The sequence below is a fragment of the Coloeus monedula genome, assembly GCF_965178545.1.
Source record: "Coloeus monedula genome assembly, chromosome: 1".
Taxonomy (NCBI): Eukaryota; Metazoa; Chordata; class Aves; order Passeriformes; family Corvidae; genus Coloeus; species Coloeus monedula.
Window position 1 is genome coordinate 59750655 of NC_138781.1, and position 14252 is coordinate 59764906.

Sequence of the window (14252 nt, forward strand, 5' to 3'; positions counted from 1 at the left end):
TATTGCTGATAGGTTTCTACCATTCTGGCTCTGAGTGGAATGCATAGTAGCTATCTTTCAAATTTCTAGTGCTGTAATAGTGGGATTCTTTAAATTAGTATGAAGAGTTTGTGGAGCCATAAACATGCATTCAAAACAGCATAAAAAGAGAGGATTTGATCTTGAGCTACAAATGGCATATTGTATTTCCATCAAGAAAAGTGTTGTAAAATTAAAGAAGATAATGTCATTGGTGTTTGCTGTAGTTATAGAGTTGATTTAGTTTGGCAGAAACAGTACCGTTAGTGTTAATAATACTTGTGGCACGACACTAGTCATAGCCCTTATATGATGCCTTCTCCTTATCTCTCCCTTTCCTTTTTACTTTTATCTCCACAGTGCTGCATACCCAAGGTCCCATTGATGGCAGTCTGTATGCAAAAGTGAGAAAGAAGAGCTCTTCAGACAGCAACATCCCTGGTGTTTCTCAGGGTGTTCATGTTACAGGCAGTCCTGATCACAGTGATCACACCCTGTCTGTCAGTAGTGATTCAGGACACTCCACAGTTTCCATCAGGACAGACAAGACTGAGGAATGCCTTGTCCCAGGAGTCAAACAGGGTCTGAGCCCACAAGAGAAGGCAGAACTGGACCGACTACTTAGTGGCTTTGGTCTGGAGGATTCTGTCAGCACCACCAAGGATATGACTGATGCTCAAAGCAACTACAGTGCCACTCACCACATAGTGCCAGCTCAAGTTCATGTGAATGAAATCACCAAAATGAAGGACAGGGAGACTGATATTCTGGATGACGAAATGCCTAATCATGACCTTCACAGTGTGGACAGCATTGGGACTTTGTCTTCCTCAGAAGGGCAGCACTCCACCCACCTAGGGAACTTTAGTTGCCACAAGAGCAGTCAGAACTCACTTCTTTCAGATGGCTTTGGAAGTAATGTTGGGGAAGAGCATCACAATGCTTTTTCTGCAGACCTGGGAATTGGTGTGGATTCCCTCTATGAGACTGAGCCAAAGTCAACTGAGCAATTGCAACAGAATCCTTCTGTCTTACCCCATCCACAAGCCTATGGACGAAGTAACTACTCTACTCAGACCTGGGTATGCCAGCAGCAGATGGTCACTGCTCACCAGTATGGTTTTGCCCCAGAGAATGAAATTAGGGTTGGCATTCATAACACTGTGGAGAATTTGGGCAGTGTCCAGAGCCAGTCCCATGTCCCAGGCACCCCAACATGTGGCTTTAGCAGCAGAGACACTGTGCAGAGAGGGCTAGGAAGCATGCTGGGTGCTGCAGAACCTGAAGAACGTGCAAGTGCTGACATTTTTAAGTCAAGGCCAATGCCTCAGAGGAACATAAATGGCCTGGATCTAGGCCAAAATTCTGGGGACTTGCCAGCTTCTCCAACTTTGGATATTGATCAGTCCATTGAAAAATTGAACAGGCTGATCTTGGAGTTAGACCCTACATTTGAACCTATCCCAACCCACATTAACACTCTCACCAGTGACAGAAATCGAGTGAATGGCTTTACCAGCCTTGATGCACACGTGGAAGAGCTTAACCGTAGTTCTGGCTTCCATGACAAATTAGAGGTCACAAACAGGAATCCCTCCTGGCATGGTAAGCTGTAATACTTTCTGAAAATAATGCTCTTTCTAGCACCTGTGTGTTCATTACATGGTATAGCAGGACCCTCAGGTCATGACTTAAAACTTTGACAGTGATTATCAAGGGATTATTTCTGATGCCTTCTTAACATAATCATCCAAGATAGGGAATCAAATTGATGTAAGATAAGTGAGTTTTGCAGATACTTGCCTTTTTGCTTGAAAAAAATACTGTTCAGCAAGTTCTTACCTGTTATAGATAATCTGTTGGGATTTTTTTTTCTGCTGTGAATTTAAGTTATAAGGGACCAGAATTTGTACATTGGCACATGTTTAGAAGGCATCGGTGGTGTACGTTTTTAATATTACTTTTTTTTATTATTTCCATTTAAAGTAGGAGAAAAAGTTCCAACAACTTTATCTTCAAATTTAGTGTAATGATTCTGGCATTAAATTTCTATGCAATGTTTTCACAAATAATGCAATATTTACCAGTAATATATTTCAAGACATGCTCTTTCCGAAAGTTTTCAGTATAAAAATTTATAAGTCACAGTGCTTGTTTGTTGTCTCTGACTCTGAAATGATTGCAGCTGGTGGAATTAAATATACAACACTTGCTGGCTCTGTTGTCTAAGTAATACTACTAGAACTAGCAGCTTTGCAAAAGGATGAGTAGTCTGCCTCTGGCTAAGTCCACTAAACCTATTATTAATGGTATACCTAAAATTTATGACAAATAACGCTCTTTCTGGTCTAACTGTCATGTTTGAAAATGTTATGTGGTCTAATTTCTCTGGCAAAACATACGCCCTTACCTTCCTTTCTCTCCTTCCATCTTCTTCTTCCTCTTCTTGTCTCCAGTCATGGTGCAATGACAGACTTGCTTGTGTCTCCAGGATTTAATTCAGTATTAGCCAGCATGACAGAAGATGTGCCCATGGCCTCACTGGACACAAATGAGCTGCTTCAGCTCAAGCCCAGTAGGATATGCTAAACCATTCAATGATGAATGTACCTAACTAGTGTGTGGTGTCTGTTCACGGGCAGGCCTATGTGATCAAGGATGGTGATTCTTGTAGAGAAGGTGAAATCACAGTTCTGTGTTTAGGAGGGTAACTGAACACGGAAGAAGTCCAAAAATCCATTATGAATATATGTGAGATGCTTCGCTGCTTATTTTCAATACACAATATGTATTTTGTGGCATTAGTTTGTAATTCTCTTGAATCTTTCCAAATTATTAGCTGATGGACAAATAGAGATTTTTCCAGCAGGAGAGTGTTGGAAAAGGGTCTGTGGACTCCGGCGGGGGGAGGAAGAAATTGCAGTCCAGCCAATATGGTTGATAAAAGCAAGCTCCATTTATTAGCAATCCAGAGGCACTTATATAGTATACCAGCTTGTTAAGTGGCTTAAAACTTATCAAAGCGCATTTCTGCTTCTACCTAATTGGACTACATTGGCAAGCTTCTACTAGTTATGTTATGATTAAAAGAATTCAGAGTTCACCCTCCCTTCTCTCCTGGTCAGTACATCTTATCTGCACAGCTGCTTCTCTTCAAAACTCCCTTTTTGTTTCTCAGGCCTGTTTCTCACACAGGGATTTTCTCATGGAGACAGTTTCTCACACTAACCTTTCCTTGCAAGCCTATTGCTTGTACAGTTCTTTTACTGATCCTATAATTCTATCAATGACCCATGCCCCTGATCCTCTAACCGTTTCCCAACAGGAGAGAACTCTTCACTTTATATACAGTAAATCTAGTGAAGGGGATAAAGAGATCATTTAGAATAAGCCACCTTTTACACTTCTGTGTTTAAATATATGAAGCTAAAAAGAGATACTTGAAATTTTCTCACAGATTCTGGTCATGTCCCAAAGGAAGTAGGAGTCACTGTAATTTCCCTTCCATTTTTAATGTCAGGTAAATAAAGACCAGTGAAAATAATTGTACTTGGGGAATGATCTGGAAGAGGATTTGTTTTAAAGAATTAAATGATGGAATTTCTATATTTAAGGGAATCAAATATATATACATAGACAGCATTTAAAATCCTGGATATTTGAGGGGAGGTATCAGGGCATAGTATGAGAGAGTGTACTAGTTTGAAAGCAAACCAGTGAGAGATTCCAAGTCAGAACTACAATTCAATAGGAAATTTAAAATAAATGCAATAATACAGAAACACAGACAGAGTCAGAGCACAACCTGACACTCTGTCGGTCAGGGTGGTGGTATCAGTCCGATCAAATGGTGGCTGCAGTCCTGTTAAAGTGACAGATGTGGTTCTGTTGAAGTGGTGATCCCGTAGAATCTTCCTCTGAAGGTCCAGTGTGGTTATGTATCTCTTGTCCTCTGGGAATCCAGTAGGTAAGGCTGCCTGTGGTGTTCCAAACCTCAGATTATATCCAGGTAGGAATGCTTGGTTCCTCCCCATGGGTGGAGCATATCACAGTGGGATGATGTAGTTTTACGAGTCATGCAGTGAGACTTGATAGCCCATTAACAGAAGGCATCCCCAGGAGGGAGTTATCAGGGATGTGTCATGGAAGACATAAAGAACACTGCCCCACCTGGTTTTAACAGCTTATGAAGATGGTGATAGAATACATACTTTTGGTTACATCTTGCACTGTAACCTAAGACAGAGAGGAAAGACTTTAGTAGTCAGGAACATTAGAATAGCTCTTAATTAAACAAGATTAAAAAAATAATTAGTATGGCTTTAGAATAATAATAATTATTAGATTATTATTATATATAATATATTATATATATTATATTATCCATTAATAATGGATAACCAAAACAACACAAGTTGCTCACAATGGCTGATCTTACAGAGTCAGGTTTTAGAGGGAGCTTTATACTCTGTGACTTAAGCAGTCCTTGACCTAACAAGTGTATTAATAGAATGAATTGGCCTGTGATAAAGAGAGTTGGCAGATCAGGACTGAATGGTTTGAGTGAGGTTGATTGGATGAATGAGAGATTCTGTGTGAGCAGGAACAAACAGTGCTGGAGGTGAATGGGATCAATGTGATGCATGGTGTGTGTGCATCTAACTTGAGGGTTGTGTTACAGGAGGATGGTGGAATTATCTGGTTTCCTGCATGAGTGTGCAGAAAATATATGCCTTAAATGTCATGTGCATGTTTCCAGTGCCCTGCAAAGCTGGAAGAATGTGCATAAGAATGAAATGTGTGTGTGTGTCAGCTGGGATGTACATTATGGTGCATTCTTGCTTCTGTTTGCTCATATGATTCTGCACTGTGCACTGATTCTGCACAGATAGGCAACTACCTCTCCTTTCATGCTTCTTCCTAGATGTTTTTATACACATATATCCTTAGCATAGGTCAACATGGCACAAACTACTGACTGCCCATGCAGCAGAGTTCTGGGTTCTGTCTGAAATGATGTCTTGGGTTAAGTGCTTAGCATTTTTGGATCATTGAATTTCTTTTTGCTAGGATGTATCTTTATGAACCATGTAGAACAATGGCTGATGACCTCTTCTCTCCTTTGGTGTTGTATGTGTTGCTTAGCAGAGGTGAATAATTGCACTGTTCATTAAGATTTTTCCAGTTTTTATCTTTTACATGAGGTGAGTTATGGAGAGATGAGTTTCTGGTAGTAAATGAAGCTGCCATTTACTAGTAACACAGTGCTGCAATAGTGCTTAATTTTAAATGACAGGAAGTTTGTAGCATGAAGAAATTTCGATGTGTATATAAGCTTTTCTCTGCAGCCTTATGTTCCCCATTTACTTCATTCTCTGTATATTCTTTTATGCCTAGTAACACATGACCTCAGTCTACTGTTAAAGATATTTGTAAGACTTATTTTCTCAAATTGGCTGTCTTTTACCACATGGCTTATGCTTATTTGTAAAGAAGGAAAGCTAAGTCAATGTTTTGCTTCCACCTACAAAACTGTAAAAGCAAGAATCTGTTAATAAATGTGGACAATGGAAAGGTTTTTACCCATTTTCATTATAGCCTACCATCATTGTAAACCATGTCTCATCTGTGCACCCCACCTTTTCACTGTTAAAATGTTACAATTTGCATCTTTAGAAAAATATTAGATGCAGATGAGGAATTATGTGATCAAGCTAAGGCAGAACACAGAAACACATGCGTTCAATATTTGGAGCAGCCTGTTTTAATTGATTTAATTTAAATCAAGCAAGTTACTCAGCTTGATACATACGTATGTCAATGCAGAATCACTTAAGTACCATAGATTTTAGTCTAAAATCCCTGTCTCTGTTTCAAGCTTGAATAAAAACTGTTCTCCTATACAGAAACTTATTTGTGCATTGATGCTCTATAATTGTGTGGTGTAATCAAGGTGAAATGTCTATAACACAGACTCTTATGCTGTATGCTGGATTGTACACCTTAGCTTCTATCAGCTACTTCAGATTAGGAAATCGATGTGTGTGAAAGGTGTATGCTATTGTCTTTCTCTACCCAAGTTACTGATTCAGCCCTCCTGGTGGTTTAGATTAAGTACACACTTTGGACTCCTAGTGTTATGGCTCCACGATCAGGGTGTGTAGGAGATGTGCTTCAACAACACATACAGTTGGAAATGATTGTAAAGGTTTAAATGACACCAAGCAATTAAAGTAAATTCTTGTGGGAATACTGAGCTCTTTTAAGAGAAATAGCTAATCCTCAAAGACCATTTTGCATATGAAGACTATAGAGGAATATTTGAAAAGTTGCTATGCATGTGATTGTTTTTGTGACTACTCAGTAAGTTCTATGGATCCTTACTGTTGACTTAAGAAGGGTGGCAAAAGCAATTGTTGCAGGAGTAATCTGGAAGCCCCTGCTGTTTGGAGTGAATGACCGTGTATACAAAATCCTGCTAATCATAACTGCATCTAGTGACATGCTTTCAATAACATCTTTGGAAACAAATGCTGCTTTATATCCTTGAATATACTGGATCGTTCTGCTGGTTTAGCTTACTTTTCTGTGCTGTTCCTCAAAACGATTACAGCTTCCGTGTGTAACTAATACCTAATTTTTGTGATTAAGTGTGATTGCTATGTGTCACAAAAGGTGTACAGTGAACTGAGTTTATAAGGGCCAGGGTCTGTTTTAGCTAAAAATAAACTGCTTGGGTGGAGGGGGGAGAGGGAGAGAGGGAGGGAGGAGGGGTCAGAGGTGAGGAGGGAATGCAGTCCTGAACGGCAGCAATGGTTTTTCTGCCAAGCACCATTGTGTGTGTCAGAAACGGCAAGAGAGGCTTCCCATTGGAGTGCCCGTAGCGGCCCCTGCTGGCTTGCTCTTCCAATGGCACTGGGGGTGATCGCTTCGAAAATGAGCATCAGAAGAAACATGCTGCTTGACTGAGTCCTCTAAAACAAGCTGACTGCGAATATTTTTCCACTGGTATCAGCAAAGCTAACTACAAGTGATATTTTTTCCCCACCTATGTGGTTTTGTAAAACAGTTTGAACATTCTTGATTATAATCACTACAGACACAATAGTGAAGTTTGTTTTAACAGTTTTAACTGAAAGAAAAAAGTTTCTTACTCACCTTGCATGTTTGTTTTCAGCAACAGGTATGCAAGATGATGATGCAACAGGGAAAAGGCTCAGAAAGTTAAGTGTTGGGCAGTATGACAATGATGTTCCTGGGGAGCCATCATATAACAGGTGTGGATGGATGAAGTCTCCTGCTACTCACCAGGCTGTAATTCCAGGATCACCAGTTGCTGTAGGGAAAACCAAGGAGGTAAACAATCAAGAATTTTTCACTAAATACTGAAGCAAGTGGCCAGTAGGAAGTCTTATGTTGTGTGTCCAAAATTAATGTGAAGCAATTGGGCAGTTGCATCATGGCAATAAGAACAAATAACTGCAGTTACCTCAAAAATGCAATTCAATGTTTAAGGATGCTCTTGTCTATTCTGTGTTTGCATGTTTTCAGTGTTCCAAGATCTCTCTGCCAGAACTGTAGATCACATTATATCTGATTACAGAAACCTTATGTAATTTGATGAAGAATGCCCCACTGTGTCAGAGGCTTAAGTGAGAATTATCACACCGTAATTTTGCTTCTTTGTGCCTTTTCTTAGATGGTTGTCGTACATTACCAAGATGAAATAGATGGGGGAATCTTCTCCGCAATAAAAAATGGAAATGAAGCTGTCACATTCACATCAGCTTTTGCCCTGTCACCAGAGATCACATATGGTAAGAAGATGTCTGTCTCTACCTATCTATTTATTTATTTAAATAGCACTTTTGACATTTTAGCTGTTACTGAAGAGCTGTTATTGCACTTTTCCCTCTTTCCTAGTTACAGCACCTCCACTATGTCATCAGCAGATTCCCTCCAGCCAAAAGATCAGCAGCCCATCTGAGCTGTACAGAACCATTCCTGGTAAGGTACCCCTATTTCCTAAATAATGTGAAAATGAACTGTGGATGAAGGCAATTAAGACAACAGTGGTTTATAGATAGGACATATACACAATGAATTTAGATGTGTAAGTCAGAGAAATGGATTTTAGCAATCCTATTTTAATCACACCAAAAAGAAGTGAATAATGAAGAATTGTCCAAGAAATATTTAATGCCTTCCAGATTTTAACTGCCAACAGGGAGTCCCATGTTCACATTCATTGTGCAAATTCAGTGTGGAGCAATTAGGCAGCTGCGTCACAGAAATAAGATGAAATACAGCTCAGTGTTTGAGGCTATCCTTCTCTTGTTCTATCAGTTTGCATGGTTTCAACGTTCCACAGTGTCTCTGCTAATATTTGAGGATGTCAGAATAGTACTATCAGGAGACTTGAGTTCTTTGTGATTTTAAGCAGGTTTTGTCTCCATCTGAGGAAAGAGGGGTGATATCCATGTTGCCATCTTTCCAGGCAAGTGAAGCTGACAATACAGCTTGACAGTAGCTATGCTCAAGTCAAGGAGATCCTTAACCAGAGGAATGGATATTCTGGAGGGCTTTTTTGCCATGATACAGTTTGTAAATGCACACCCACAGAAAAGCAGTTGGTAGTAGATTATTACATATTTAAAGATTTAATATGATCTAGCTATGATTTTTTATAATAAACGATTATTTTTGAGGCCTCAACTTTTTGCTACTAAAAATAGCAGCTAAGCTACTGTTACCTGTCACCTTTTTTGTGCAAAATTATTTAAAAACACTAAGATTTAAAAGAAAAAAGTATTTCTGCACTGTATCAGAAAGTGCTGGACATAGCAGGAAGCCAGCTAATGTATTTAAAACCTGAATAAAAATCACAGGCATTCATTTTATGCATTCCATGATGTTCAAATGAAAATTCATGTATATTATGTATAGTTTTACTACTTATGCTATGACTGTCTTCTCCAGGAGGATCTTGATAGTAGAGATTTCAATAAATGTGATGATGAGTTTTGATGCAATAATAGTTATTGTTACGGTTTTAACTTAAAAAAACCCTTTATGTTTAATTTGCCTCACTTAATAGTGAAAAGCAAATAACATCAACACAGAATAAAGTTATCTTTAGCTATAGAAGAATCTTCTACCCGGTTCAAGACATCTTTTTATGGTTCTCCCTACTTCTAAATAATCAGTGGCAGATAGCCTCCTGAGGACAACTTCAACAAATCAGTTATAGGTTGATCTACTGTAGAGGGATTCCTTGTGGAACAGGGGCATATGATACCCCTGGAAAAATTGGACAACCCAGGGTTGCTGAGGAAAAACCCCTGAACAGGCCCCTGGCTGCAGGCAAGCCTGGAAAGCACCTGGCTGCAGGCAGCCCTGAGAGTCCTTGGCAAAGCAATACACTGGTCGGCTCCCCCACGGATTAGAGGCTGTCTAGAGGGTCTGGGTGTGAATCTTTGCAAAAGTAGATATAAGCTTGTATAGTTGAACAATAAAGCAGAGAACGATGCTCAAATCGTATCGGTGCATGTGTCGTTACTCTGGCTAGCTCTTCAGCACTTGAACCCCCCAAAAATCTTCTGAACACTTTGTTGTTAAATGGTTTCCATTAATGTTGTTAAGAGTTAGGACTTGCCCTGGAAAAATATTTGGCTTTCAATGTATTTCTCTATTTTGATTCTCTGCTTAATTCTAAATGCTGTCATCTCTCAAATGCTGGTTTTAGATACTCAGTTAATGGAACACTGAAAATAATTATTCTAATTATTAGAAAAGGAGGCAATTCTTCCTTTGAGTGCTTGTTTCAAAATGAGGCTCAGGTGTACTGAATGCTGCAAGTTAAGTGCTCATCTCCATGCAGCTTTGGTTTTAGCTGTAAACGTAAGGTACTTTGACATTAAAGGTGTTAGTTGTTAGTTAAACATTAAAGGTATATGAAACGGGTCAGCTAGAAAACATGCAGTTAAAAAAGACCTGTTAGCAAGCATTTCTCAGAAATGTTAATTGGGTGACTTTCCCATCAGAGTACAGAACTTCTATTGTCAGAGGCAAGTTAGAATCATACTTTAAATTTTAAAAAATTTTCTCTTTTCCCTTCGCTTCTACTATAGTTATTGCCTCTATCTACAGTAAGTACCTACTTGCTTCTGTGTCTTCTGATTTCTTCTGCAAGAAGTGCTCTTATTTCTGCTACCAATCCCTAATTCATGCCCAGAGCAAGAGCGTTATGTTTTGTGTGTTGAAGAGGCCAATAATCTGAAGGGAACAGAAACAGCTGTTCCTGTGGTTGAGACTGCTTTAATGCACATACCACAAAGGTGACTCTAACAGTGTGTACTTTACAAGAGTTCTTAATAGCCTTGATTTTTAGTACTTTCCCTTGCAGCCTAGCTCTTCTTTTAAATGCTTACATGGTCTTTGTTTTGGTAAAAGTTGGGAAATATACTGACTTCTTCAGAAATTTTCAACAGGTAGAGGCCTTCTGAGTCATGGACTCTGGCGTCTTGATTTTTGCCATTAAGATATTGCCACTTTTGTCTCAGTTCAGATCACCCTTGAATTCAAAATTGCTTTGTTACGCATCTCAACTTTGCTGTTTATCTGCTTTTTAAATTACCAGTGAGGATGCTGTAACCTGGTTGCCAATTATCTAGACATATTGCTGTTTTATGTCCTCCCTGTTTCCTTGTGGAGAATAGCGTTCCGTGTAATTAGCACTTACCATATCAAGGGATTCTGTTGTGCTTTTAGAAAAGCATGAAAGTATATATTTTAAAAGAAAAATACATGGTTTTGTGTATCCTGTAGTCAAGAATTGCAATGGCATCCAGTCCGTAAGTTTAAAAAGTGATAAAATTCTCTCTTCCTTAAGTTATTCTTGGAAGCTGTGTATCTAGTATCTTGAATGCATCTGATTTTTAACCTGTTTACTGAAGGACATTGTCTTTAATAAAGCCTTATAAAATGGAGCTCTGTTATCCCTAGAAATCTTAATTTTCTTTCCAGGCAAAACCACTTTGCTAGGGAAAGTCAGTGAAGTAGTGTTATGTATCTGTCTCCCTTACATTAGCTATGCCCTAACTCTTCATTCTCCCTGTACATTTATTGGAGATGTCCTGCCTGTAGGATTTCTTTTCAGAGCCTTGTTCTTTATCAAACAGGTGTAAATTTAACCTCCCTCAGTCTGTGTGCATGCAGTCAATTTTGTGTCAGCACTGCTGCTCCAGTGATCACTTGCTGCCATGGTTTCATTGCCCTTTTCTTCACTTTACATAGCTTGAAAGTAATACAGCACCCACGGAGTTAATTCTGAATTTTCTTTGAAAGACACCTTGTTTCTTGAGATGAACCTAAGTAGTCTATAAATTGGCTAGTGGTCTATAAATTGGCTAGTTTTATAAATACCCCTCAAAAAATAGGGCTGCTCTAGATAGAACCCAGATACAGCTCTCTGGAATATCACAATAGCTGATGTATATCCCATGGGAGGGAGAGTCCCACATATCAGTGAAGGAACAGAAGCACTCTTTGTAGGCTATTTCGAGGCTTATAAAGGCTCTTTTGTCTCAGACAGCAGATAGCTAATTGAAGTCCCTTTGTATATAGAAGTAACAAATAAAAGCGTAGCAAGCTCTTTGCCAGGGGACTGAAGCTGGCTAGCTGTCCTGCCACTCCACGCCTGAGGCTAGATGTGATTAGCTGCCCCTTCTTCAGCCCTGGTCAAAGCATAGAAAGAACTTTGCAGAAGGTCTGCATTAACAAACAGGCACTGTCTTGCAACAGAAGGCAGGGATCTGTGGAACAAGGGAAGATTGTCTATAATCCTTTATCAATGTACTGACAAAGAGAAGACATTATGCCTTTTTTTTTCCATCTTTTCTGAACAGCCTAACTAGACTTGTGTAGTTCAAGCAGTGCAAATGATGGAATGAAAGCATTGCTGCCAGTGTAAGGAATCTCTGAGCCTTCAACCATGTGTAAGGCCTTGCCTTTTCATCTCTTCCATGGAGCTTAGCCTAGATACTGTACTCAAAGCTTGTGTATGAGCTGCATCTGTTCTAAAAATTTTAAAAAGGGCAACTTTTCTCCTCATGCCATCGTGGAACTCTTCAAGACCACACAGTGGAATATTTCCACAATTCTTCTCATACAGACTGTTTTTATTTGACATTGTAGGCCTAAATTCCCCTCATTGACTAACACAGACTTACTCTATTACATCATCCAGTAGAGTGATGAGTGTTTAATAAATTTTTGGGAGGCAAACCCACAACCTAACAGCCTCATTATTGCATAATTCTATTACTGATTAGAATTTTATACTGTTGTGGTTTTATACTACTATTCCGGGATTGTAATTTCTTCCAGTTACTGAGTTGCAAGGGAAATGATACATACCGCTTAAGTTTTTGATTAAAAAAATGTCAGGGTTCTAAACTGAAAACATTTTCCTTGTGTCAGGATGGTCAGTAGCATTGGGAATAAAAGTGAAACAATTTGTGAAAGGGAAAAGTTTCCTGTTTATGATGGGCAAAAACTTTCTCTCTGTGAAAAGCTTTCATATAATATTCATTTATACCTGTCTTTCTCTACTCCATTTACCTGTTTATGTAGGATATACATGTCCAAAGCAAGTAATAGGTACAGAACTCTTCCAGACATCTGGGTTCATTTGCTTGGAACATACGTGATGGTTATGATAAACTCTGTTCTCCTGGAAACATAGGTGCATTTTCGTATTTGCTATTGCAATTTTGTGTTTAAGTTTTTTTGGATGTTTTGTTTATTTTAGTGGATTTTCATTTGTTTGTTTGTTGAGGCTATCAATGAGATAAAAAATACAACTAGAGAAAGGAAATTTATGATGTTTAATGCAAAGCAGATACACCAGATTTCTGTTACGTTTTTCATCGTCCTGCAATTGCCCTTGACATGTTTATGTTGTGGATGAATACAGTGCTCATCTACACAATATTTTTATAATTGAACACCTAATGTTTCTTAATTATTATAAAATGCACCATTTACTAGTGCATAAGAAGCCTCCATAGGCTTCAGGAGCAAGCAGGAAACTATTTGGATCTCCTGTTGGGATTCTAACACCATGAACTTCATGAGGGCTTCCAGAAAGAGCACGTGGAATGCTGTAAAGCATAATCATAAATGTTCAGAGACCACTTATTGGCTGTTGTAAACACTGAAGTCAATATAATATACTATGATCTATCACACTTTTTCATCGCTGGGTTACTTTCATTGAGACATTCAGCTCAGTAAAACTAATCTTTATACAAATTTTTTATTGCATGAAGGTTGGATATGATATATTTTCAAGTCTTCATTGTCACAGATCTCCTTCCCTTTGTGTCACTGATTATAATAGAGTTCTTAACATATCTTTCAAATACAGTAATGGAAATGATGTATTTGTTTGGCCTGCAGAGAAATAAGCAACGCTTATTATCAGTGATTTCACTCTGGTAGTCTAAATTCACAGCAAAGTGAATTTATATTAATATTCCATCTCATGTGCTGAAAAGCTTAACCATTTAATTTAGTTTATATCAATCTGAATGGTGGAAAATATCTTGTGACAGTAGAATGAAACTGAAACTGAAAATAACTTAAAATACTTGTAGTCTATGTCTGCCTTTACTGAGGGGTATTAACTGAAATACTTACAGTATACATGTCTACAACTGAGCTGTTTGGTAATCAGCTTTAATTGAGCATTTTTTTCCCCCCACTCAGTTTGGCTAAGATTTTCATGGGAGGTACTCTCCCCCTCTACACTACTTAACTTCCCAAAGCTTTAGAGATTAAATGATTTAGAGCTTAATCCATTTAGCTAGCTAGATATGGACAGGTTTTGTTTACAGCTATGTTACGTGTTTCTACATAAAACTTAAAAAAACCTGTACATACTTTAGCCACTCAGTAAACATTCTAATATGCCATTGATTCAGAGGAGAAAGGAATATAATTACAATAACTGAATATAAAAAGCTAGGGCATGCCAAATCCATGCCAGATATTATGTGATGATAAACCAGTGGGACAATATAAATATGTGGGTTTTTTGGCTGATATGTTAAAGCTGACAAAATAAACCACTTTCGTTACTGGATTTTCATAAGAAAACTCATTCTCTAAGATATACTCTCTCTTCCATTGGTTTTGGATACTCTAGGTTGATCAAATATTCTGGAACATGA

General features: G+C 38.5%; 1 protein-coding gene across 34 annotated transcripts in view; it reads left to right on the forward strand.

Moving 5' to 3' along the window:
• Nucleotides 1-14252, forward strand: part of TNS3 (tensin 3) — a 369544-nt gene that overhangs the window by 209890 nt on the left and 145402 nt on the right. For all 34 annotated transcript variants that reach the window (XM_082286390.1, XM_082286375.1, XM_082286389.1 and 31 more), the window contains 4 exons: nt 379-1623; nt 7196-7374; nt 7718-7835; nt 7942-8025. In XM_082286390.1, the coding sequence (XP_082142516.1) occupies nt 379-1623; nt 7196-7374; nt 7718-7835; nt 7942-8025 (1626 nt within the window). The remainder of the gene's footprint in view (nt 1-378; nt 1624-7195; nt 7375-7717; nt 7836-7941; nt 8026-14252) is intronic.